The sequence below is a fragment of the Canis lupus genome, chromosome 1 (assembly GCF_048164855.1).
Source record: "Canis lupus baileyi chromosome 1, mCanLup2.hap1, whole genome shotgun sequence".
In the NCBI taxonomy this organism is placed as follows: domain Eukaryota; kingdom Metazoa; phylum Chordata; class Mammalia; order Carnivora; family Canidae; genus Canis; species Canis lupus.
The window spans coordinates 83520564-83545704 of NC_132838.1; the positions used below are offsets into that span (position 1 = coordinate 83520564).

The 25141-nt window shown below is 44.3% G+C and overlaps 1 protein-coding gene across 4 annotated transcripts in view; it reads right to left on the bottom strand.

Annotated features, from left to right (window-relative positions):
* PCSK5 (proprotein convertase subtilisin/kexin type 5) overlaps positions 1 to 11781 on the bottom strand; it is a 457779-nt gene extending 445998 nt beyond the window's left edge. For 2 of the 4 annotated variants that reach the window (XM_072837739.1, XM_072837740.1), the window contains exon 1: positions 11473 to 11780. In XM_072837739.1, coding sequence (XP_072693840.1) covers positions 11473 to 11664 — 192 coding nt within the window. In that variant the 5' untranslated portion in view covers positions 11665 to 11780. Of the gene's footprint in view, positions 1 to 11472 lie in introns of all 4 variants that reach the window. The other 2 variants (XM_072837738.1, XM_072837741.1) reach the window with 2 other exon arrangements.
* Between the last annotated feature and the right edge of the window lie 13360 nt (positions 11782 to 25141).

The window sequence follows — 25141 nt, forward strand, 5'->3', positions numbered from 1 at the left end:
CAAGACAGAATTAACCTCTTAGATAATGCACGGATTTAATTAGAAATTTAATGCTTCCTTTGTGATGCTAACCCTAAATTAGCTATCAGATTACATACAAATGCAAACAAGATTAATCTAATATTACACAGAGCAATCTAAAAATCTTATATATGAAATATAGAGCAATCTATAAATAACTGTTAAAACACATATTTAAAAACATATGTATATTCCTATAGGGCAGTACAGTTTGGGCTAAGAATTCATAAAAGACGTGTTCAGAACACAGCTTCTATATATTTTATAAAGAGCAGAATATGTGTCATGTGAATAAATTATAATAATGATTTATTATAAGGGAAGTGGGCTATATGACAACTTAGGGTAGAGGCAACCACAGCATGTGACAAAGTATATGCCATTTTAAAATCATCCTTAAATACTGTTTCTGGTTTCACATTCTCCGTTTACACTCCTCCCTCTACAATCAGCGTTCCATGCAATCTTCAGTTTTAAAATCAAACACAGAAAGATACATTCGGGAGTTGACAGCAATCATCCAGTTGTCTATCCTGATCCTTTAAGCTGATCCAGGACCTCTAGTACAAATAATAGCACACAGATGGAGAAAGTAGTGATAATACCTAAATTTATCCAATCGCAGTGTGGGGTACATGCCACGTTTACCTGCCTAGTGAGTTCACCAGCACAATTACTTGGGATCCTCATCTTATACAAACTGATAAAGAATTCCAACATCCCAGCCCCACACTTTCTCCACTCTGTCTAACCCACTGGCCTTCACTGGTTTTCTATTTAATGCTTTCTATTTAATGTTAATCAGCTCACCAGCATGTCCACCTGTTAGAGCAGAACAGCTCTAACGTGGAGCTTACAATCAATTAATCAATCAATCAATACACATCCACCCTCTGGGATGCCTCCATCCTGTGTTTCCACTTCTTCCACTCTTGCCAAACTGGCCCTCCATTTTTATTTTATTTTACTCACAGCTCCTACGCCCACCCCATTCTTGGGTCCACCAGCCCTATTTGGGCCCCTCTGCCCTCCTCAAAGCTTGGACACTGTGCTGTGTCACTTCAGAGGTGTGACCCCTTATATTCAAGAGCTAGTCGATCCATTTTCCCCTACCCCTAGCCCACCCGCAGCTGCCCACAGATCTTTTCCCTTCTCTCTCACCCTGGCAAATTCTGTCCTGTTCCGATCTCAGGTGTCTAAGCATTAGTGGCCAAGGCACAAAGCCATAACAGTTTGGTTTATCTGTTGGCTCATTAATATACAACCACTACTTGCTGAGCCATAACTAAGAACAAGCAGCAAATAATCTCACTGCCATTTGGCTATATTCTTTCCATAGTCATTCATCATTGATTCTTTTTTTTTCTCAATTTAAGTATAGTTGAGACATGATGTTATATTCATTTCAGGTGTGCAGCGTAGTGATTTGACTAGTCTATACATCATTCTATGCTCACCACAAGTGTAACTACCATCTGTCACCATGCAATGCTGTTACAATCCCACTGACTGTTATTTCTCATGCTGTGCCTTTCATCCCCAGGACTTATTCATTCCATCACTAGAAGCCTCCTGTCTCTCACCCCTTCACCCATTTTGCCCATCCCCCACTCCCTCCCCTCCAGCAGCCAACAGTTCATTCTCTGTATTTATAAGTCTGGTTCTGCTTTTTGTTTGTTTATTCATTGGTGGGTTTTTTTAAATTCCATATATGAATGAGGGGATCATATGGTATTTGTCCTTCTCAGCCAAACTTAGTTCACTTAGCATAATACCCTCTACATCCATCCATGTTGTCACAAATGGCACCATCTCATCCTTTCTTTATGGCTTCTGATCAGAATTTCCTTAACATGTATCAAAACACCAAAGCACGTGGACACCAAACTCACCCAACTCTCCCCAGTGTCTGCAGGTGACCTTCACCTAGTCAGTGACTAAAGAGATTGAGCTATCCCACACGTATGTTCCTTTACCCCTCAACCTGAACTCCCCAGAAACTCCACTCACCCTACGTTACACTCAAGGCACCAGTGCTTCTCTTGCCTTCCAAACCTATTTGTCTTTATGTAATGTTTCCTATCTCAAGTGTACACTGTGCTTCCCTGATGCCATGCACCGTGCTAGGTGCTGGGGACCCAAACGAGAAAGAGGCATCGCTCTGGCTCCTAGCTGGTGGAACGACATGTAATTAAACGCACACACACAAATATGCATACAGTTAGGGTAACCATATCATTTCTCTTCCAAATTCAGACATGTCTGAAAGTAAAAGGGGATATTAAAAAATACTTAATGGAGGCAATACATAAGTCAGGATTATCCCTGGCAAAATACAAGTAGAGTCACACGAATTATAACATAGTGTGATACCCTGAATTATGAAGCCATTAAAATTTGTCTAAAATTATTTAGTAACCTTGGAAAAGGCTCACAATATAATGTTAAGTGAAAACTATAGGATGAAACCATAGATAGAAACTGAGTGTTACTTGGTTAAAAACAAACAAACAAAAAACCCAAGATCTAATAACAGACACTTACTGAGTATGTAGTATGTGCCCAGCAGTATTTTAACTACTTTTAACTAATCCTCTCAATGATTCTATGAGAGAAATACTATTGGATCTTTTTCACGCATGAAGAAACTGAGGCACAGAGAACTTAAGACACTTGCCTAGGGTCCCCCCACTAAGTAGTAGCAGTGTTAGGAGTCAAACCCTTTTGGTTCTAGATCTGTGAGCTTAGCTACCCTAGTGCATCAATGAGAGACAGAGAAAGAATACAAGTAGGTGGGCATGTGCAGTAAGAACCTTCTGTGCTCATTTCCTCTACTGTCCCACATCCTTGAGTTCCCCTCATTATCCAACCAAGCCCTGGCACCAAGATCATAGTCAACCTCCTCATCACCAAATCTTTAAGCCATATTTCAATTCTCATATGCTGGATTCTCTTTACAGCTCTTTTCACTGGTGCACACCCTATAGAGGGAGCATCTATTCCCAAGGATTCCAGGCTCTACTTTTGAGGCCTCCCTCACTCTTTGATACTCCTTTATCCCTTTACCCTTAAGTGGAGACATTGCCCTAAGACTCCATCCTCAGCCTGCTCCACCCCCTCCATGCTGCATCCCTTCTCAATCCTATGCATTTCCACAGACAGGATGAGTGCCTGTCTTCACTTCTTTCCTGTGCCAAATCTCTTCTGCACAGTGGACATTTCTATCTGTGTGCCTTTCTCTCTACCAACAACACTAAGGCTGAACCTACCCTTTTGTTCTCCAAATGCTCCTGCAGATTGCCCCAATTCTATAAATGGGTCCACCATGCTCCTGGTCCTGTGGCCATACACTTTATAGTTACCTTCACCTTCTCCCTCCTCCTCAACCTTCACTTCCACTTAGTCTCCAAGCCATACCGAATCCACACTGCTACAAGAATCCAAAGCTATTCTCTTCCCATTGGCTCAGCTTCTGCTTCATTACCAATAACTTTTACCAACACAACAGCCTGTCTGCCTCCTCTAGCTCCTTAGGCACACCTCAATCAGCAGATTCCTCCCAGGCCGAATGATTGAACCATATTGTGCTGTTACCCCACTCGTATCTGTCCTGCTGAATGACAGCTATGAGTAAAAATGTCCCACCTCCTTGAAAGCAGAGAACATCTTATGTATATTACATGGTAGACCTTCATGTGGGTTGAGTCAGCAGGCTGTCACCTCTTCTCAGGGAACTTCAATGGAACACTTTGTCCTATGGGATGAAGTTGAAACTCCCCAGCCCAAGCATTTAAGGCCTTATATAACCTGATCTGTAGTGGGAGGTATTCTTGTCCCGCCTCTGCTTTCCCTCATTCCCCAGCAACAGCACCCCCTTTCCCTTGGGGAACTGTCTCTCCCCAGTTGTGAGCTGTCCATCAAAAGTCAATATCTCCCTCACTTCAAGGGCAGATATGTGAAGGTGACTCACCAACATACTGCCATCCCAGAGGACAAAGTCAGTGGCCTATGAGTAGAGATATAATCCTATGAGGAAGCACTAGAGTCTTTTTCCAGGGTTTATTTCAATAGCAGGTAAGGGAGGTACTAAGAATCGTATGAGCTTTGCTGCCTTGGAGAAAGGGCCTGTGTGAGAATAAAGCTAATAGAGGGAAACAGGAATATCTGACGTTAGCACTACCTCTGGACTTTCAGCTGGACAGACTTCGCAGTCACCTTTTAAAAACTCTTAGATCTAGAGGCCTCTAGGTGGCTCAGTGGTTGAGCATTTGCCTTTGGCTCAGGTCATGATCCCAGGGTCCTGGGATTGAGTCCTGCATCAGGCTCTCTGCAGGGAGCCTGCTTCTCCCTCTGCCTGTGTCTCTGCCTCTCTCTCCGTGTGTCTCTCATGAATAAATAAAATATTTTTAAAAATAAAATAGAAACTCTGGGATCTAGATGCATTTCAGAATTCAGAACTCTTCAGATAAGAAACGTACAACAGTACACATCCTGGAGTGTATTGTATACACCTCGACCCACCTCAAGGACAGCATCCTCCTAATCAAACCCACTAAATGCATTTCTGCAACAAGACAAAAAAAAAAAAAATAATGCCCTAATTAATCCCAGTATAGGTCAGGATAGGTTTTGCCATGAAGAAAGTACACATCAGGTAAGGCCTGTTTGCACCAAAAATTCAGTTTCTGTTTTCAGAACCACATATACCAGATCCGCATGCGGATCTGTTTAATTAACAGAGTCCCTGTTTCCTTATCTGATTGTTTATTAGTTTTATTTCAGCAGCAGGAGGTTGGGTTTTCAACACTTGCACCCAGAAGAGTCCCATCTGTATTCCTATATTCCTATATTTCAATTTTGTTTCCCATTACTCCTCTATACATACTCACATTTGAGTCAAACACAAAAGGATAGCATAGGGAATATACTCAATAATATTGTAATAATGTTGTATGCTGACAGATGGTGACCACACTTATCACAGTGACCACTGAGTAATGTATACAATTGCTCAATCAATACTTTGTACGTCTGAAACTACTGGAACATTGTTATGTTAATTATACTTCAATTAAAAAAAAACACTGTGTTTTGACTTTTTAAAAAGATTTTATTTATTCATGAAAGACAGAGAGAAAAGCAGAGACACAGGCAGAGGGAGAAGTAGGCTCCCCACTGAGCAGGGAGCCCGATGCGGGACTCGATCCCAGGACCCTGGGGTCATGACCTGAGCCAAAGGCAGACGCTCAACCACTGAGCCACCCAGGCATCCTGTGATTCTTCAAATAAAACATCTTGCATCCTCCAGATTGTCTATGCCTTATAAACAAAGCTGTCTGACACAGAGATCAGGAACTTTAGCTGGGTGATTATCTCGTCTGTTCTCCCAGCCCTAGCCCTCTGTCCATGGCCCTCAGGGAAAAGTATAACTATCCCTGTCCTCTGAAGAGAGGATCAGCAATGACACTGACTCCCCTTCCCCTTCCCCTTCCAGCTCCTATTCGATCCCCAGGGACAAGCACAAGAATCTAGAAAGTCTCAAGTCACTCCACTAAGAAACCTGCATGAACCATGGCATTCTCTTACTTTCCTTCTAGTGGCCTTTGCATCTCCTTGGAGCCCCAGTAGATCACGCGATGCTTCCTAGTCTTACTTTTTTATATACTCGTGTTCGTTATTAGGCACCGGATTTCAACCCCACAAGGTGGCTCAAGTAGTAACAGAGTCCCCTCTTTGAAAAATGAGGCAATGGGGGTCAAATTGGTTAATGAGAGAAAAAACCCTTGAGCTTGCTGACTCCTACTCTTGTTCTCTTTCTGGTCTCATTTTCCTGCAGGGATTAACCCACACTGAAGGGTTTATTGGCACTGATTGTCCTTTCTTGCTACCTTTAGATGTAGAGATCTCATCTGTTGAAACTCGTAAGAATACTGCATGAGCAATTTCACTCTAAATTATGTGCATATTTAACTTTAACTTTGATAAAAATAAAAATTAACAGATATATACATATGGATGTACACACGTCCATATATCTGCATACATATATTCTAGCATGCATGAAGGTCTGTAAGCATTCATTTTTCCCCACCCAGGAAGCCAAGCGTCATTCTCTGTCATCAAATCCAACCTGAATTAGCCAAGCGATAAAGTCCCGAGGCACAGCAATGCCTGGAGATACTTCAGCCTTGGGAAAACCCAGACACTGCTTCATATAACTAGAACAGACAAGGCAAATACCCCTCCCTGCCCAGGGGATGTTTCTGGGTCAGGACTCCCTCCCTTAACCAAAGAGTCAGACAGCGCTGGCCACTTTCCCAGCACACTACCCTGCTTCTCTGGCTGACCTTTAAGGTTAAGACCTCTGGATATAAGCTCATGAAAGACAGTGATAAGGCAAATTCAGCTGCCTTTGGGTGCATAAAAATGCAGTTTTTCATTTTCAATAGACCCCCAAATCCCAATGGCCACATATGAGCCATTCCTGGCCTATGAGGTTAATGCAACAGATCCACCATCACCAGGCCAAGCCCTCTGAATTGCTGTTTTCCAGTCGAGGTTCTCCTGCTCATGAGAACGAAGCGTGTGAGAGCTGCTAGCGGGGGTCAGGGCTGAAGTTCTTGGGTGTGAAGAGCTGCTGCGCAAAGCCAGATGGACTCCTACATCGATTTATTTTGCTGTTTACAATATGCCTAAGAATGCAATGAGGGGAGCACAGTCCACTCCCATTCAGCCCAGCAGGCTAGCCACGTCCCTACTAGCAATGCCAACCATATGCACCCAGAACCCACTGGCCACTGTTTGTCAGCACTGTGATCACCCCACATTACTTGAAGGTTAGAATTCATCAGCAGAGTGGGAGGCCCTCGGCACATCTCTGAACAAAGTTCCTCCTACTAAAGATCCCTAGGAAATGCTGCTTCTAACTCTACATTCAGAATTAAAATATAAATTCAAATACGATCTCATATAACGTACCAAGGTAAGAGGCTTTATAAGGTAATCAATCCTCAGATATTTTTCTTCTCTGTCTTCCATCTCCGGAGAGCTTATCCTATAATATTTAATGGACCACAACAAGGATCAAGCAGGGAGGAAGGCACCATCATGGGAAATCAGCCAGAATTGTTTAGAGTCCAACAGAAACTATTTTTAAAGTATTTTATATTGTTAGTTGAAACGGAAAACCATTTTCCCTGTCTACAAAGCTTTGATTTAGCGCTTTTTGCTCAGCCATTAAAAATTTATTTTCCTGATCTTCACATTTTGCATCTCCCAGTTAAAAAAAAAAAAAAAAAAAAAAGTCTTCCTTTCTCCCTATCTAAATAAAGTTTGAGTCTCACTTATTTCAGATTCAGATTCAACAAACCTTCCTCTGCAAGCCTAACTATGTTCTGAGCAATGCACAGTCAACTCAGTTATCTAGAGATTTATCGTCTTACAGATGGAGGCACAGGGGCTCCATTAAGTTCACTGACTTTCCTGCTTTCAAAGACCTTGCAAGTGGCATCCCTGGAGTTTCCAAGTCTCTGCTTTCAATGGGAACTCCAGGTAAAATATTTCCCCAGTACTGCTTGCATCTGGCTTTATCCTTCTGGAATCTCGCTCAAGATAAGTTACATGGTTTGAGGAGAGCTTTTCGCTACCGGTAATCTCAGTTTGGGATCAAGGATTATATGCAATTCACAGAAGGATAAATACAGCTCTTGCACACGGCAAACAACCCCCACAAGGGACCTTCTGAGTTCAAATAACCAGAAATGAAGCCCCGCCGGATTGTAGAGTTAGTCCAAACAAAGGTTCACAATTAACACCATGTCAGGTCTTCATTCCTTTCTGTCATTGCCACCCTCTGACCACTACACTGTTAGTTCTGAGAGTCAGAGCATGGATTGGGAGGGAGGACCAAGGCCTCCCTTCCATCCGCATGAGGCCACAGGCAGGGCATCCCAGAGCCTAGGAGGCCTGGCAGTCAGGGCCGGCAGGGGAAGAAAGGGCAATCTAGTACCAAGCAAAACAGGATACACACCAATGTGACGACAACTACTACTACTACTGATGATGGCATCATTTCAGATTTCCAAGGCATAACCATCCACAAATACTACCATTATGTGGAAAACCTATCAAAACATAATGCTACCTCTGTAGCCAAAAGCAAGAGAAGTCTCATTATTCTTCCCTTCCAGGAAGCCAAGCATGTCCTTTTTGCCTGTCTGCTTGCTCGCTCTTGTGTTCCTCTGCGCATCCTATTTTTCATGAATGCAAGAGGCACACCTACTCTTTTTCTGTGGAATTCTCGAGGCCAGAGATTTCTACCTCTGGTGACTCTAAGTGCTAAGAGGCCATATAGAACATCACACAGAAATTCTGAGTAGCCCAAACTGTACCTTAGCTGTGGTGAAAATTCACTACCTTACTCACCTAAAATATTGCACTAAAGACGTCAGAAACACCCCCGACGTATTAAATGCTGTCACTGGCAATAAGAGGTCTCAGTTCCAATCTGTGACCCACGAGGTGGGACCCCAAGCCCAAATGGGTAAAGACAGAACATTCCAGAAACGTTTGCAAATTAGTCCCTGCCCTCAATGGAAGAGCCACTGGCTTAGGGATGGAGATGCAAAGAAAGAATAACAAGAGGATGTCTAAAGTGTTAAAAGGTCAGGGCAGTAAAAGAAGAATAAGATATATGTTTGGCCCTCACACTGCAGGGAAAGTGCATGTGTGAACTCAATTCACCACCCCAAAGACTTAGCATAGTGTCACACCCCCCCCCCCCCCCGCCTTTGATCTACAGAGCAAACGCTTCACACTGTAAGGCTCGCTGACCTTTTTACACTGTTATGGCATCAGTTCAAGGGGTCCTCTGCAACTTTTGAAAGCACTAAATTTCTTCATTGGGATTGTAAAAACCACAATAAATGGTATTTGGTGTCATCTGTACGGAAAGTTTCTTTGCATCACTTTTTAAATGAAAAGCCACCACTCTTCATCAGAAGACATCCTGTAAACACAGTCAGGTGAAGTCACAGGACACTGCAGTGTCTGCTTGCTCAAAGTGGGTTCGGGGACAGAATCTCCTCCCTCACTCTGCCAGGCTCTGCAGTATCTCAGTTCTATTTAATGAGTTCATTAAGAAACAGGTATTTCTCCTCTTGCAAGTCATGAAGCTTCTCAGAGTCCAGAAGTCCAGGTCCGTTTGAAACAAGTATCTGTGAATTAATACTGAACGTTTGTTCCCAGTCTACTGAGCCACTAAATCAGGGAACTGGGGATGTTACTTTGCTCCTCTTTCCTCCTATGGGATGGTGGAAGGGGAGATACCCTAAGGGCAGGGTTCACGCAGGAGGAGGCCTGGGCCAGAGAGTCCTAGGTCTGAATCATGGTTTTGCCACCATCTAGCTGAGATGACAGAGGGTCATCCTCTCCAGGATCTTGGGTTTCCAATTTGCTGAGTGGGCGGGGACAGCCACCCAAATGGTCATTTTGCAGATTACCCCCAACCCCCAAAAAATGTATGTTCAAGAATTTATTTTCTAAATATGTCTCCTATATGGGAGATGCACCTCTGGAAAGATAATTAACAAGGCTCCTTTGATTGTTAGGGTTCCCAGTTACGTTCCAGGGTCACACCCAGCACCCAATTTTAAGCTCCTGTAAAAGGAGGAGAGATTCTGTTTCCTTCTGATGAAATACGAAGCTAGTAGGATCCTTACAAGCCATTAGAATAGAACTCTCCTGAAGATGACAGGCACTCAGGCAACAAAATGTAGCTCCCTTCCCTTCCCTTTCTTTTCCTTCCTTCCTTTCTTCCTCCTTTCTTGCTTCCGGGTGTGTGTTGGATAGGGACCGACCATGCTGTGTGTATATGTGTGTGTGTGTGTGTGTGTGTGTGTGTGTGTGTGTTTGTAGGGGGCGTGGCGGGGGTGGATAAAGACTTTGCCCCTTGCCCTGGTTTCCGTCCTCACAGGACTGGCCTCTCAGGAACACGTCGTCCCTCTTGACCCGTAAAGCCCCAAACCTCAGGCTCCCGCTCCTTACAACAGCCCCCCTACCCCCACCCCCGCCCCCAGCGCTCCCGATCTCCTTCCAGATGCAGGGACAGGCGCTCGGCCTCCCTCCCTCAGTGCCGCATCCCCCAGGCAGCTGCGGGTCTCAGCGCTCCGCTCCGGGCTCTCGTTCCTGGACGTGGACTGCAATAGCACCAGGCACCGTCTGTGCCCTCTCGGTCCCGGGGCACCCGCAGCCCCTTCCTTTCCCTTCACCCCGGGAGAGCACGCAGGGCACGTGCATCCGGAGCAGCCCCAGAAGCGGGTCTGCCGCGGAGGCGCCCCATCACCCTCGCCGCCCACCCCCAGCACAGTCAGGCCAAGGTCTGGCCAGAGCCCCCTCCTCCAGCCAGGCCTGGAGAAGTGAGTCACAGAGGTGTGAGTGCGGGGGCGGGGGCGGGGGGGGGGGGGGGACCATCGCGTCACTTTCTCGGACCCGTGTCCGCGGCCCTTGGCGCTCTCAGTTCTTACAGGAAGGAGGGCGAGGATCGTTTAGCTCGGAAGTACCTCCAATCTGTTGCGCTCCCAATCAGCCCCGCAACACCGTTTAATTCATTGTCTCCCAGCTGGGCAGCTGTGCGGGAAGCCCGGGAGCGGCGCCCCGCAAACGCCCCGCAAACGCCCCGCGCCCGCTGCCCCACGGCCCTGCAGCTCCCCCCGAGCAGAAGCCAGCCAGCGGGGCTCGGGAGTTGCCCACCTTCCTTCTCCGGCCCCGCTCCGCGAGGCCCCACTCGGGTCTCCCCAGAGAGCCCAGGAAGCCGGGAGGTGTCTCCCCAGATCTGCGCTCACGCCGGGTCCGGCCCTCCCTTCCCCTCCCGCCGCCTCCCTCCTCCTTCCAGCTCCAGTCCCCGCGCCTCCAGCCTCCAGCGCCCAGCGGTGCTCTCCCCCGGGGGGGGGGGGGGGCAAACTACTTTCTGGGCTAAATTCAGGTCCGAGCCGGAAAGGCTTTCCCTTCCTCGCCTTCTCCTCACCCTGGCTCTCAGAAACCGCAAGGAGCGCGCTCGCCCCCTCTAACCGCCCCCCCCCTCAAAAAAAGGAGCTCAGGCTACCAATGCTCTCCGACTTTCCAGGTCAAAAGATCCGGTAGGGTCTGAAACCACCACGGGGGTATGCACACTGGATTTTTCCAGAGACCCTACCTGTCCCTCGCGGCTTGCAAAGGAGAAAAAAAAAAAAAAAGTAAACAAAACCAACCCTAGTAACTTTGAGGAGTGTGTGTGTGTGAAAGAGAGAGAGAAAACCGCTCAAGAGTTCGGGCAACAGCTGCAAGAGCACATCTGGAAGAGGGGGAAGGGGGTTGCCCGGGGGCGGGGGGGGGGGGGCAAGAAGCGCGAAGTCGCTGGAGGCTGCCCCTGCCCCGGCTGCCTCGGGGCCAGGGACCCGGCCAGCCCGTCGTTACCTGTCCTATGTTGATGAATCCGTACTTGCTGGCGATGCGGTCGGCCTCCGGGAAGCCGCCGGCGATCTTGACTGCCCAGTGGTTGGTGTAGACGCGCGTCCGGCACACGGGAAGCAGGCAGCCCCCGAGCAGCGCCAGCACGCACAGCAGGTCCAGGCGTCCCGGGCAGCAGCCGCGGCTCCCCCAGCCCATGGCCCCGGCGCCTCTCTGCCTCCCTCGCTCGCTCGCTGACTCCGCGCACGAGCCGCGCGCACAACTAACTTCTCCGGCCTGGGCCGCCCCGGCGCGCAGCCCCCGGCCGCCGCGGCGCGCAGCCCCGGGCGATCCGCAGGAGGCGGCGAGCCCCGGCTGGGAGCGAACGGCGAGCCTCGCGGTGCGGCTGGACCGCCTAGACCATCCCCGGGGCTGCGCGGACCTGTGCTCCCTGCCCTCCGGCCCGCAGGGCGAGCGGCGGGGGCTCCCCGGCCCGGGCGCAGGAGGCGGCGGGGCAGGCGCCCTCCCGCAGTTGGGGCTCGGCCGCTCGGCTCCCGACTCCGCGACTCGCCCTCGCTCCTCCCCGGGCCCCGGAGCGCGGCGGAGGCGGCGGTGCAGGCAGCGGCCGGGCGCCCCCTCTGCTGGCCCGGGCTCCGAGCGCTCGCTCGCTCGCTCCCCGCGCTCCCTCCGGCTCCGAGCGGCGCGCGGGGAGTGTGAGTGGCAATGGCAGCAGCGCCTGCTCTGCATAAATGACTCCCCCGCCCCCCTGACACCCCTCCTCTCCCGCAGCCCCCTCCTCCTCTCCCTCCTCCGCCCGCCGGAGCGCGGCCGCGGCCAGGCACCAGCCAGGTCCTAGCGCCGCCGGCTTCCCGGGGCTGGAACCTCCAAGGGTCCCGGGCGGCCCAAGCGAGACTTTTTGCAAAGGGCTGCGAGGGGAGCTCCGGCGCCGCGGCTCTGCCGCCTTCTCTTCCTCTCCTCCTTGCGTTGGAATCGATTTACCGCCCCTTCCCGAAAGGCGGCGGCGATCTCCAGGTCGGTGCGGGCCGAGCGCCCCGAAGATTCATTCATCCTGGCTCTGAACCTCCTTAAACGACTCCGTGTTTAGGAAGGTCACTTGCGTGTCAATTGCCGAACAAATAACTCGAGATTTTCACTTCGTTAATTCTTCACGCTTTTCAGCAGCTGTTTATGTTACACACCCTGCTCCCGGGAGAGGCCACCCCGCGGGACCGGACCGCGCACCGACTCTGGCAAAACCCAACCACCGTAGCTCCGAAGCCAAGTCTGTTGCCTGCTGACTTTCGAAATCTGTGCATCTGGTAGGAGGCGAAGCCACCGGAGAGTAAAATTCCAGTCGCAGCAATGAGGAAAGATGTTTCCACGAATATCTGGTGCGAAAGTGGATGGAGACGTTGGGCCAAGGGAATACATTCATTCATTCGTTCCACGGAGTCTGATGAGGGCGGCTTTCTCTCCACCAAGGGAAAAGCTGTTTTCCAACTTTTCCAAGCGCGGCCCTGCAACAGCGAGAGACTTCAATGTAAAAAGGACCACAGAGGAAGTTCAGATGAAACCTGGGCCTGCGCCGGCCTCAGTACTGTCTCCAGCGCTGTGGCTGCCCGGGCAGGAGCGAGCTTGGATTAACCCCGTTTCTGCAGAACCACCTCCCTGCCTCTTCTGGTGGCACAGGACGATCTCTCACGAAAAGAAAATGTACCCTTGATGTAATAACTCAGCTGGCCTCAGAAGTATTTACCATACCCCTAACTCCCACCCGCCCCCTTTATTTTCTCTCCTTTTCCCATCCCCCTCCCCCGCCAATCTTTTTCTTCTTAAGCGTTGGTTAAATGTATTTGAGATGAATTAACCTATCACACCTCCAGCTTTGGGTAAGGATTCTTTTATCTGCCTAGGGCCCCACTTTTCTCCCTTTCTCCCCTCAGCCGTTCAACCGTATCTGCGAACTCAAAACTCATAAAGTTCATGAAACCCAAAAAAGTGAAATTATCGCTTTATGACATTTTAAACATTGTCTAAGGTCTTCCATGTATGTTATCTAATCTTGAAACCAAACTCACGAAAATGACATTATCCCCCACCCCACCCCATCTTAACTGATGAAGATGTGGAAGGTCAGAAGAGGTCAGTCATTTGCAGAAGGACAAATATTTTATTCTGTTCGACTGATTTGAAACATCTCTGGAGCACCTCTGACTTGCCAGGCTCTGTGCTGGACACTGAAGAAAGAGGAGGAGGGAGGGAGAGGAAATGGAGCACAAAGGATTTAGTGGAATTCAGTGACCTCTGACTAACTCTAGAGGACATTGTTATTACTACTATTATTGTCATTGTTATTTACAGGTTGAAAAGCATAAGCAGTATTACCATTATTACTATTATTGTTATTGTTATTTACAGGTGGAAAAACATAAGTGCTGGGCTTTCGAGTTTCAGTACAGTCTTGCTACTGGCCAGTCCCTCTGCACACACCACTTCCTCCATCCCCAGTCTGGAGTCCAGAAAGTTTACAATCTATTAGATCACTGTTAATTGCCACCCAGGCCACCCGCACCTACCCATGGGACACTGGATTACTCTTCCAGTAGCTACCAGGTTTCAGATGGGATGGGAAGAGATCAGTCAAAATCCCAATCTCAATATACATCAGTCATTCTTCCTTTCAGAAGCAGGGTGGAGGGGAGGTGGGCATTAGCTGTCTGTGGGTAGGGCGAGCCTGTCTGGGGATGATCCACAGGACGGTGGCCGCTGTGAGGACCACACCAGGTACTTTATGAGTCCAGTCTGAAGCACGGCCTGTAGTTTTCTCTGGGTCTCTGGGGCCATTATTGTTTAGGATCCCAGAAAGACAAATGCTTCTCTTTGAAAGCGATGTTGCCCCTGGGCTTCCACTTTTGATTGAAATGAAAAGGAATCACTACACCTGGTCTCTTGAGGCCTGGAGGTTGTTTCCTAAGGATAACAAAACTACTCATTGATATTTTTTTCTCCATGGTGTCTTTCCCTTTTTCTTTCCAACTAACACTCTTGCCTTCCATGAGCATGCCCTGCTTGGCACGCACACACAGCATTCACTGCGTTGAACATGAGAGAGAATTGGAAAATGAGGTAGGAAACAGGCAAACCACTTTTCTGCTTTGTAAACCAATCCCGAGGCCAGCTTTTGAGCTTACTCAAAGGGTATATTCTTTCATTTAGACGCATATGTATTTAGAAGGGAAAATCCTAGCCCTGTTCAAAAAATGAAAAGGATCTGGGACTCCATACATCGGTCACATCGAACACATGAATGTAGATTCCTTCTTCTTCTTGTCCATCACTTTTGTAGCTCCCTTCCAGTTTGCTTTGGAAGAGTATGATTCTTAAACTTCAGTGAGACCAAGGAAGCCCCTCTGCCATTGCTGTGAAGGCTTTGGGATCTGCCTTCATGAACTCATTAGCCTCCTTGATTAGGGCCATTTGGCCTCCATGAAGGATCAGGAGCTATGGCAAAAAAAACATCTTCTTTCTCCACCTTAAGCTCTGCTGGTTCTCAGGATCAGCTCTGTTAGCAATGGCTCAGGAGCCAAAGGAACAAGGAACTGATAGAACTGGTTAGTGCAAAACCATCACTGACATTGGCAAAGAAGCTAAATCCAAGATTTGTGCAAATGCTTCCTTTTTTTTATGCATGGAGTAGCCTTGCAAGTCTGACCCTGGACTCTTCCTCCAGAATGTGCCATATGGCAGGAAATCGGGCAGTTTTAAGTTTTACTCTACCTTATACTTAGCAATACATTACTTGATAATGAGGCCCCACTAGTGGCTGGCCTCTCTGTCAAGGTCCCTCACGGCTTTAAAAGCAAATTTCAGTGAAATGCAATGAACAGAAATCCAGGCAGTTTCGTGGGAGAGGTGAACCAGAACCCTGTAAGGATTCATCTTGAAACTCTACAAACGAGCATTAGTCTGGGAAGAGTTTGCCTTATGAGACACCTCATTTCTTCCTCTGCTACATCCTTTGCTGGAAATTGACCTTTAAGGGCTCTTCTAACCTGAAATTCTGTGAATCAATAATAAATTGGTAATGGACAGTTTGGAGCTGACTGAGAAGGAAAAAAATGCCACTGAGAATTTCGCTGCCCAGGAGAAGAGTCACCAAATTTATGGAGATTCTAATCAGTTTTCCAGTATATCAGATTCAGAGTTGGCAGTGAAAATTTGTCAGATTTAATGATAATAATAAATGGTAATAATAACTACCATTTATTAAGGACTAGTAATATGCCAGGCACTGAGCCAAACACATTTCAGGCCTTAATCTCATTCGTAGAGCATCAGAGCTGAAAGAAACCTTACATATCAGAGAATCTAACTTCTTTATTTAATAAAGAAGAAAACTGAGGCCAATATAAAACTAAATTGGAAGACAGCAATCTCATCATGGGAAAATGAGTTCACAATGCATGAATAATATAAATAAAACAAAGGAGTGGCCACAAGGACCAAAGATGATAGTGCGCTAGGAACCTAGGATTGATGTTGATCTGACTGGCACACCGGGATTAATAACTTTCAGTAGAATGAAAATATGACTTAGCATCTCTGATTCCATATTTCCATAGATGATTAACCACCACCACTTAACGATATCATCCATGACACACAGGAGCTATCACAAGACTTATCTCAGGGCTCTATAGTGTCTTCACTGCAAAATCTGTAGGATGCTAACAGCTGACTATACCAGATTTCAGGAGGCTTTTGCTCCATCTTTGACCTGTTTGAAGTTTATTTAGATTGGCATAGTTGACCCTCTCCTGTGGACATTTAAATCCTGCAATGAGAAGCTGGTTCCCAAAAGGCTTTCAGTTGGAAGTAAAGTGTAAAGGTTGCAGGTGAAGGATACCAACTGTCTGTTACCTTCTAGCTTCTACCTGTGATCCCAGAGCAGTATCCCTCTAGGATGGATATGATGGATGGATGTGATGCCACTTCTCCTCACCCAGACTCTATTTTTTTTCAAAGATTTTATTTATTTATTCATGAGAGACACAGAGAGAAAGAGAGAGGCAGAGACACAGGCAGAGGGAGAAGCAGGCTCCATGCAGGGAGCCTGACGTGGGACTCGATCCCGGGTCTCCAGGGTCATATCCTGGGCTGAAGGTGGTGCTAAACCACTGAGCCACGGGGCTGCCCCCAGACTCTAATCCAGGGAAAAGCAAGTAGAGAAGGGGTGGGAAAAATCAAAGCAGTAGGCTTGGGTATTGGAGCTTCACCCACCAAAAGGAATCTACTCTCCATCCATGGTAGCAGCCCTCTTGCAGGAGTCAAGACTTGCTCTTTTTGGAATGTCTCTAGACCTTTCTTCCCAAAACATTTTCTCGACTTTTATTTTTATTCTTAAACCTCTCAGAGAATCAAGAGTTAAATAACTACCGACTTAATAACATGATCTTGCTTTTGGAAGACCAAGTTAAATGGACGCTAGGAATTCAATTTCTTTTTTCTTTTCTTTTTTTTTTTTTTTTGAGTCCGGGCAGTAGCTCTAATTCGTTGATGCCAAATGATACATTGTAATTCAAAACATATTCAGTATGACTTTTACTTGTTTATCTGAAGCAAGATAAATTATGACAAAATTATTTCACAAATATCTTGTATGAGTACATACCTCATGCTTATTATATTCCACCATTTCCAGAAACTGTATATCTAGATCGCTGTGCATGACATAACTTCATTCTTCCCCTGGTGTATGCAGGATGGAGTTACTACCAAACCTTTGTGTACCTAGTGTTCAAACACCACCCTACCAACCTTCCCTGGCCCTACTTCAGATTTTAGTAATGTGTGGGAAAAAAAAAAAAAAAAAAGCACATCTTATCTCTCTCTTAACCCTTAGATACATGGTAAAAGTATTTATTAGTAATTTAATCCAGAGCCAAACCTCACTGCAATAACTTACCAGGAAGAGAAGGAGTCTGGTTTAAACTTATGCCGGTGAACAGCTCTTATTCTGTATATAGAACAATGGCAAGGTTCTATTTTCAAAAAGGTTGTTCCATACTTACTAATAATTCATTGATAAATTTTATTTCTCTGAAGGCAGTGGAATACAATCAATAGGAAGCTTTTCAGGGCTTTCCAATTTTAAAAAGTGTAAGATTTCCCTGGCTCTGTGTTTACAAGTTCCCTATGACAGCTCAAAGCCAGACACTGCATAAAGAAAGAGCTGACTCTCATTTGAACTCTGGCAAGTGCTACTCTTTTAAGTCCTATGACTTGGTTGGTTTCTCAGAAAATCAAGAATGAAGAGTCCACTAAATCACTGGAGACCCTGACAGGCTTCCCTCTTCAGTTTTTTTCCAAATCTGAACAGTGAAAGCCTGTTTCATAGACGTACTAAATAAGACTATCACATAAATTTGACACGTAAATGCTAAATATTGCCTTCTGTGAGTGAAAATGAGACCAGGTTTTTGAAAATACTATGCATCATAGTTAGAGTTTGGGGTGCTGAAAATATCTTTCTCTATACTGCTGTACTGCTGTTTATTTCTTTAGAAAAAATAATCAGAGCATTGTTTTGAGATCTGGTACCAAATTGAACTGTGAGCATGGGCTGAATCCTGTGCAGAAAGAACAAGCAATATATTCGGTATCATTAATCATTTCTTATTCTAGTCTTTGTCATACATCTGTGTGTGTGTGTGTGTGTGTGTGTCCATACAGATACAACTTGGCAAATTCAGAGGATATTTGCATGTTGACATTTTGGCAGCCAAATGAAAAATGAAAAGAATTTTGCAGAAAATGTCAGCAATGCAAAACTTAGTGACATTCTATAAAACTGGGCTAAGCATTATTAGGGAAAAAAATCTTAAGGGATGTTGGAAGTTAAGACTTTTGGAGTACATAAGAGCCGAATGCTGGATGCTAGACAGAGAAGGAAAGTTAAAACTTACAGGTAGAAAGCTGACCACCCAAAGGTCAGTGAAATATTCAAGGCCAAATTGTGGGCTAAGTGAAATAATTGGATCCACATGGAACTCATTCTGCATTTAATACCCTAGACACTTTGGAAAACACTTTTTCTACCCAAGTGTGTGTCTGCAGTGGGGAGAGCTCTGGGGTAGCTGATGGAGTCCCGTGTTCTGAGAGATGTGAAGTTTCAGAAGTGGCTCAGTTATGTGTGGAAACTAATGACTCTGAAGCAAATTATCTAATCAATATTCTATTATCCAATAGCCCTTTACTTAACATGGGGCCTGAAGTGCCACAATTTTCCTGTGTTAGTCATGCCCTCTGAATGTTTAATGATAAACTCTCTGCCAAATGGAGTCTAGACAGGAACAGGCCTTTTCCTTTCTCCAAATCAAAGAAAATTCCCTGAAAACATCTGGATCAAAGGAAAAGAGGAAATTGGCAAATCTGTAGAGTAAGGGTGAGATCGCATCACATCAATTGGATGAATTGCGACTTAGAAGGTGATCATGGGCCGCCTGGGTGGCTCAGCAGTTTAGTGCCTGCCTTCAGCCCGGGATGTGATCCTGGAGACCTGGGATCGAGTCCCACATCAGACTCTCTGCATGGAGCCTGATCCTCCCTCTGCCTATGTCTCTGCCTCTGCCTCTTTCTATCTCTCATGAATAAATAAATAAAATCTTAAAAAAAAAAAAAAGAAGATCATGATGACCATTATTGATAGAGCATTACTGGTACAGCCTTTGTACCAGGAGTTCCTTCTGGTTATTATCATATTTACTCCTCACAGTGTCACACCAAGTGATGTCGTTGTCTTTATCTTAATTAACACCATGGTGTTGAAAGGCTCTCCCTGGTTGCCCCCAGCTGGTCATTGAGAGAACATGGGCTGAATCCAGTTGTCCCCAGTCCTGTGTTTGTGCCAAGTTCACCCTCCCAGAGTGACAGCAAAGTCTCTACAAAGGTAAGCCCTCCAAAATAAATACTTCTGTTCTGTCCCTGGGCATTTGTTTGTCACTCACCATGGAAAATTCTCATGTTGTTGGTTGAGGAAGAGAGACTGGAGAATTCAAAGCCAAGGGCCTTTCTTCAGGGTTTCCTGAGTCTGTCATCAAACTGCAGTGACCACTCCTGGCTCCCCTCATCTCTCTTCACCTCAAAGTCCAGTTATTTCTCAGTTCTGTCCCCAGATGCAGATCCAAATCAACACCACACCAGAAGTTTCTAGGAAGAATGCATTCCTGTGATTGGTTATGTCTACAAAGGCTTTTCTCCTTTCCCGACTGAATTCAGAGATTTTCTTTTCACTCGCTAATTATCCAGATCCTACAAGCTGCAGATGTAACTGCAATGTGCTCATGATGATGAAATGTCACTATTTTTATCAGAAGCAATTGTGAAGTCCTGTTGGAATTCATGATAAGAGACATGCTCCTAAAGGATCTTGTAAGGCTCCCAGTTACATGCTTGGCTTGTAAGCCTTTCAGTTATCAATCACTTGATAGCCAAAGGTGAATTTGTAAAATTGGACCCTCCCTCCCCTTGTATCAATTATACTTCAATAAAGCTATTTCAAATATCATGTTCGCCTACCACACACACACACACACACACACACACACCCAGCTGACACACATAATTAGTAGAACTTTGAGAACCACAGAAAAAAACCAATGCAAAAGTAACTGGATAGGTGTTAGATGCCACAAGTGAAATTCATCATGAGTGATGCACCATGAACTGAGTCTCCTTCCTCGTATGGCAAATTTTGTTTCTTCACCCCACATTTTCCCCATCTTCTTCCCATATCTCCCTTTTCCCAAGTTCCCTACCAATTTGTCTATTCATCACATGTTACCTTCCATCACTGTGATCTTCATAAATAATAATAATAGAGAAACATTTAGAGTGGTTTGGGAACAGCAAAAATATTAACATTTCCATTGCTGAAACATAGCTATTTTCACATTTATGTACTCTCTCCGCATATTGGTCTCAAAACCATATCTTTATTAAGTTATAGGCATTATGCATACCCACTTTTACATTCTACATTTTTCACAGAATATATTCGATAAATATATCTCTATGGTCTTTGTTATTAGCATTTTAATGATGGTACTCCATTGGGTTGATACATCATAATTTACTAAACTCTATTGTAAGACATTTAAATTGTTTCCAATTTTTCCTTGTTGTAAATAATACTGCAGAGAATATCTTCATGAATAAAGGCTGTGTGTTTTAGATTTTTTTTTCCTGTAGGATGAATTAACATCCATTCGCTCTCCCATACTCCAAAAATTAGAGAATGGTTTGCAGCCTCAAACTGTTTAAGAACCAGGCATGTAATTTTAAAAAGTGAAGTGGCCCCATAATGTGATGAATAAGTTAATTCTTACCTCTGATAGCATTCCCCAAATCTACTGCCCTAACAATAGGGATGCTTCCATCTGTCCATCCATCCATTCAGGCATTCTATCCATTCATCCATCTACACTTCTGTCTGTCTGTCCATCAGTCACTCACACTAAGCCCCACATCAACAAACTGAGACTTAACTCAATTACAGTTTCAGGTTTCCCAGAAATGAAATCTTAAACCAGTCAATCAGGAATCACCTGTTCAACATTAGTTAGGTTATCTGCCTAAGAGACCCCTACCATCCCCTAAAGGAAAGTGACCTTGCAATAACCAACCATTTCTTGCCTCTTGTAACTTCCTTGTTCTTGCTCCCTTTTGCCTATTAAAGTGTCTCATTTTGTATAGCTCCTCAGAGCTTTTTTATCTATTTGCTAGATTGGATGCTGCCCAATTCATAAATTGATGAACAAAACCAATAAGATCTATACATTTTCTCAGTAGGATTTTGTTTTTTTAACCCTGGGTTAGGTGCTATGTTCAATGACTAATGTAGAAGTCATGATTTCATAAGGTGAAACTCTTGAATTATTGTCTTATTATTTAATTGGCTTGATTGTCAGTGCTAAGTACTGACACTAAGAGGTATTGAGGGAATGAGGAAGATGTAACTGGAGTGGTCTAGGCAATTTTATGGAGAATATAGAGCTTGAGGGGCGCCTGAGAGGCTCAGTTAAGTGTCCACCTTCGGCTCAGGTCATGATCCCACATCCTGGAATGGAGTCCCACATTGGGTTACCTGCTTGGGGGTGGGGTGGGGGGGATGTCTGCTTCTCCCTCTCCCTGCTCTTGCTCTCTCTCTCTCTCTCTCTCAAATAAATAAATGAAATTAATTAATTAATTTTTTAAAATGAAGAAAATAGAGCTTGAGATAAATTTTAAAACTTATGTTTGGGGCTTGAGTTTGAATAGAATAAAAGTAACAGGATTCCAGTAATTGGTGCACTTCTCAGTGCCATTTATTGGGGACCTTAAGAATTTTATACCTTTGACCAAAGTTTTCCAACTCTTCAAGTTGAAAAGTACCAAGTAATTCCTCTTCAACCAATGAGAATCTTTATGACTTTGTGTCTTCCCTTAAGCATAAAAGTCAATTTCTGAGCAAAGTATGAGGATCTGGATGTTGATCGGATTAGGGAAAATTGGCCTGTTCTCCAAGACATTTAAAATCCATTAAAAAAAATCTCCTAGTCCTCAACATAGGAAGAAAACCAAGCCTAGGTAGGAAAAATGGAATATCATGACCCTTCCCCATAAAAGCTACCAGTCTGCCAGCAATATCCCCCAAATGCAGCTTTTGGCTTCTACAGTAACCAGAGAACAAGGACATGTTTCCAATGAGCTCAAGTATTCTGAAGGATGCTTGATAGGCCTATAAAGTAATTTAAAATTTACTTGAAACTCCTCAATCTAATCAATGATACCAGAGGCCTTACTCAAATGAGACAATCAACAAAATCACCAGTTTCCTGCCTAACAAAAAAAAAAAGGCCATTCCCCCATCCCTTCGGGCCTCATTCATGTGGGTTTGCTCCTTAAATAGCAGATGTGCTGGAAGTTTCAAGTATTTTCTCTAAAAATTTAAATTTCTTTCTTCATACTCTTTCCTCCTTTTCTGTGTAAAGTCTTTAACACGTCTTGTCTGCAGCTTTAATTATTTAATTTCTTCACTGCATTATTTAAAGAAGACAGTTCTGAGGATGCAGGAAGGAAGTATGACTCCATGCAAAATTGAAGAAAGCTGTGTAACACTGCCATACAGCACATTATTTAGTATCGAATATTTTGCAATCTCTAATAATCTTTTATTTTAATGCATCCTCCTGCAAATATGGACTAAATGATCATTTTGCTGGCTATGTCAGATAAATATCAATGAAGAAAAGACCTTCAGGAGCTTGAAGAAAGAGGACTTATGTGAAAGTATAACATTATTTTTTGTTAAGATCATTTAGAAATGGGCCAAGATAAAGGCAAGACTAGAAATGCTGATCATGGCATTTAAATATAGAGATTTCTTTGACTCTTCCTCTCCCAATGTAAAAATAGGATCCAATATCAGTAGCTTTGGAGCATGAGTCCGGTTTGAAAAAAATGCATGATTCTTTCATATTTATGGCACATTTTTCAGCCAAAATTTTAAATACCTCAAAAATAGAGGTAGACACCCTCATAAATAAAAAGTCCTTTTTCTGACTGGATCAGTATAAGTTTATTGTAGAAAACAGTAAAAAAAAAAAAAAATTCCATAACTCCCTACCCCCATCCTAAGACACTACTAACCTCTAATCTCTACCTTGGCATATATATGTTTTAATCTTTTCTTCTCTCTCCCTTTCCTCTCTTGATAGATAGATAGACAGATATAGATATATGTGTATAGATAGAGATATCCAATGAATATCAGATATCATGTATCTTACACACATCTATATATATATGTATATATATGTATATATATATATATATATATATATACTTGTAGTTTTATCCTAATTTAACATTTTAGTTATTTTAACTTATTTTTACTTCCATATTTAAAATATATCCTATTTCTCCATTTTTTAAATATATCTTTTCATGGCTACAAAGAAGTCTTATCATATAGATATATTACACACACACACACACACACACAAACACACACCCCACACATAGTATCTACACACATACATAACCACTACTCTGTTGTGGACAATCTATTTCCATTTCCAATTAGGGAGTATATTAAAGATAATACTGTATTGAATATGTACAGAGATACATTATTTTGGTAATAAGCTATCAAAGTCAAATGATTTTCACAGAGGTAATTTCACAGTGTCATAATGACCCATGGCATAGCCTGACTCTACATGGAAATCACAAACTATCAAAAAATTTGTAATGGGGCAGCCTGGGTGGCTCAGCAGTTTACTGCCACCTTCAGCCCAGGGTGTGATCCTGGAGACCCAGGATCGAGTCCCATGTCAGGCTCCCTGCATGAAGCCTGCTTCTCCCTCTGCCTGTGTCTCTGCCTCTCTCTCTCTCTCGCTCTCATGAATAAATAAATAAAATCTTTAAAAAATTATAATGAAGATATACTGTATGGTGTTAACACTGTAGATTCTGAAATCTCACTGCCTAGGTTCAAACACCAAATTTACTGCTTCTATGATCTTGGGTAAATTCCTTAAACTTTTTCTGTCTGTATCTTTATCTGTAAAATGTGTATAATTTTAGGATCCACCTCAGATGTCTATTGCAATGATTAAATCACTTATAAAAAAGGGATTTAGCATGTTATTTCACAGTAGGAATAGGAATTAGCAGTAAATGATATTTTTATTAATATCATAGTCTGTAAAATACCTATACCCAAATACCTCTAAATATATACCATCAAGTGGTATTTCAATTTCTCCCTGCAAGTATTTTAACAATATTTCACTGAAGCACATATGAGAAAAGAATAACTCAACATTTAGAGAGTCTATTTAATTGATTTTGTTAGCATGCCAGCTAACATTTATCTACTTTGTCATGTTATACCACAAATACTCAAATCCAATAGACCCATTGGGTAATATGCAGGGTTTATGGCACAGAGTCACCCTGTGTAGTTTATACTTTCTGATTTGCCCAGATCCACATACATCCCCTTCCATGCAGTATCTACTGAGAATTTTTCTAGGTGGGCTAGGAGATCTCAGATATGAATGCTAGTGCATGTTGTCAGAGGTCACAGATGAGTAAACCTGCCCTCTCTTTGAGACTAGATTCATTTTGGAGGTTCTGTCTAGAGTAAAGTGTGGTTGACTGTGGCCAGGTGTTAGAGTGATGCCAAATGGCCCCTTTGGAGAGCTGATTGGATACAGTAATTTCAACAAATGAATAGATAAGTCTTCCACATGCTGCAGAAGTCGGGGCTTTGCAGGGTTCTTCCCACTACCTGGAACTTCCTTCACCTTGTGCATCATCATTTGGTGATGAATTTTCAAAATTCACTCAAGGAATCAGTTTTAGCAAAAAGCCTTTCCCCAAATTTTGCCCTCCCTTGTCTGCAACAAACTGCACTGTAGCCAACTCTAAGCCTTCCTATTTCTGCCTCTCCCTCCAGCTACCTACCCACCCACCCACCTATGTGCATACATGTGCGCACATGCACACACACGCACGCACACACACACCGAACTTAAAACTGCTGAAGACAGATAGCATGTCCAATTTTCTCTTCTATCTCAAGTAACATGCATGTGTTAGGTGCCTAATATCTGCCTGTTGAATGAATAATTCTGTAGTCTTTCCTTTT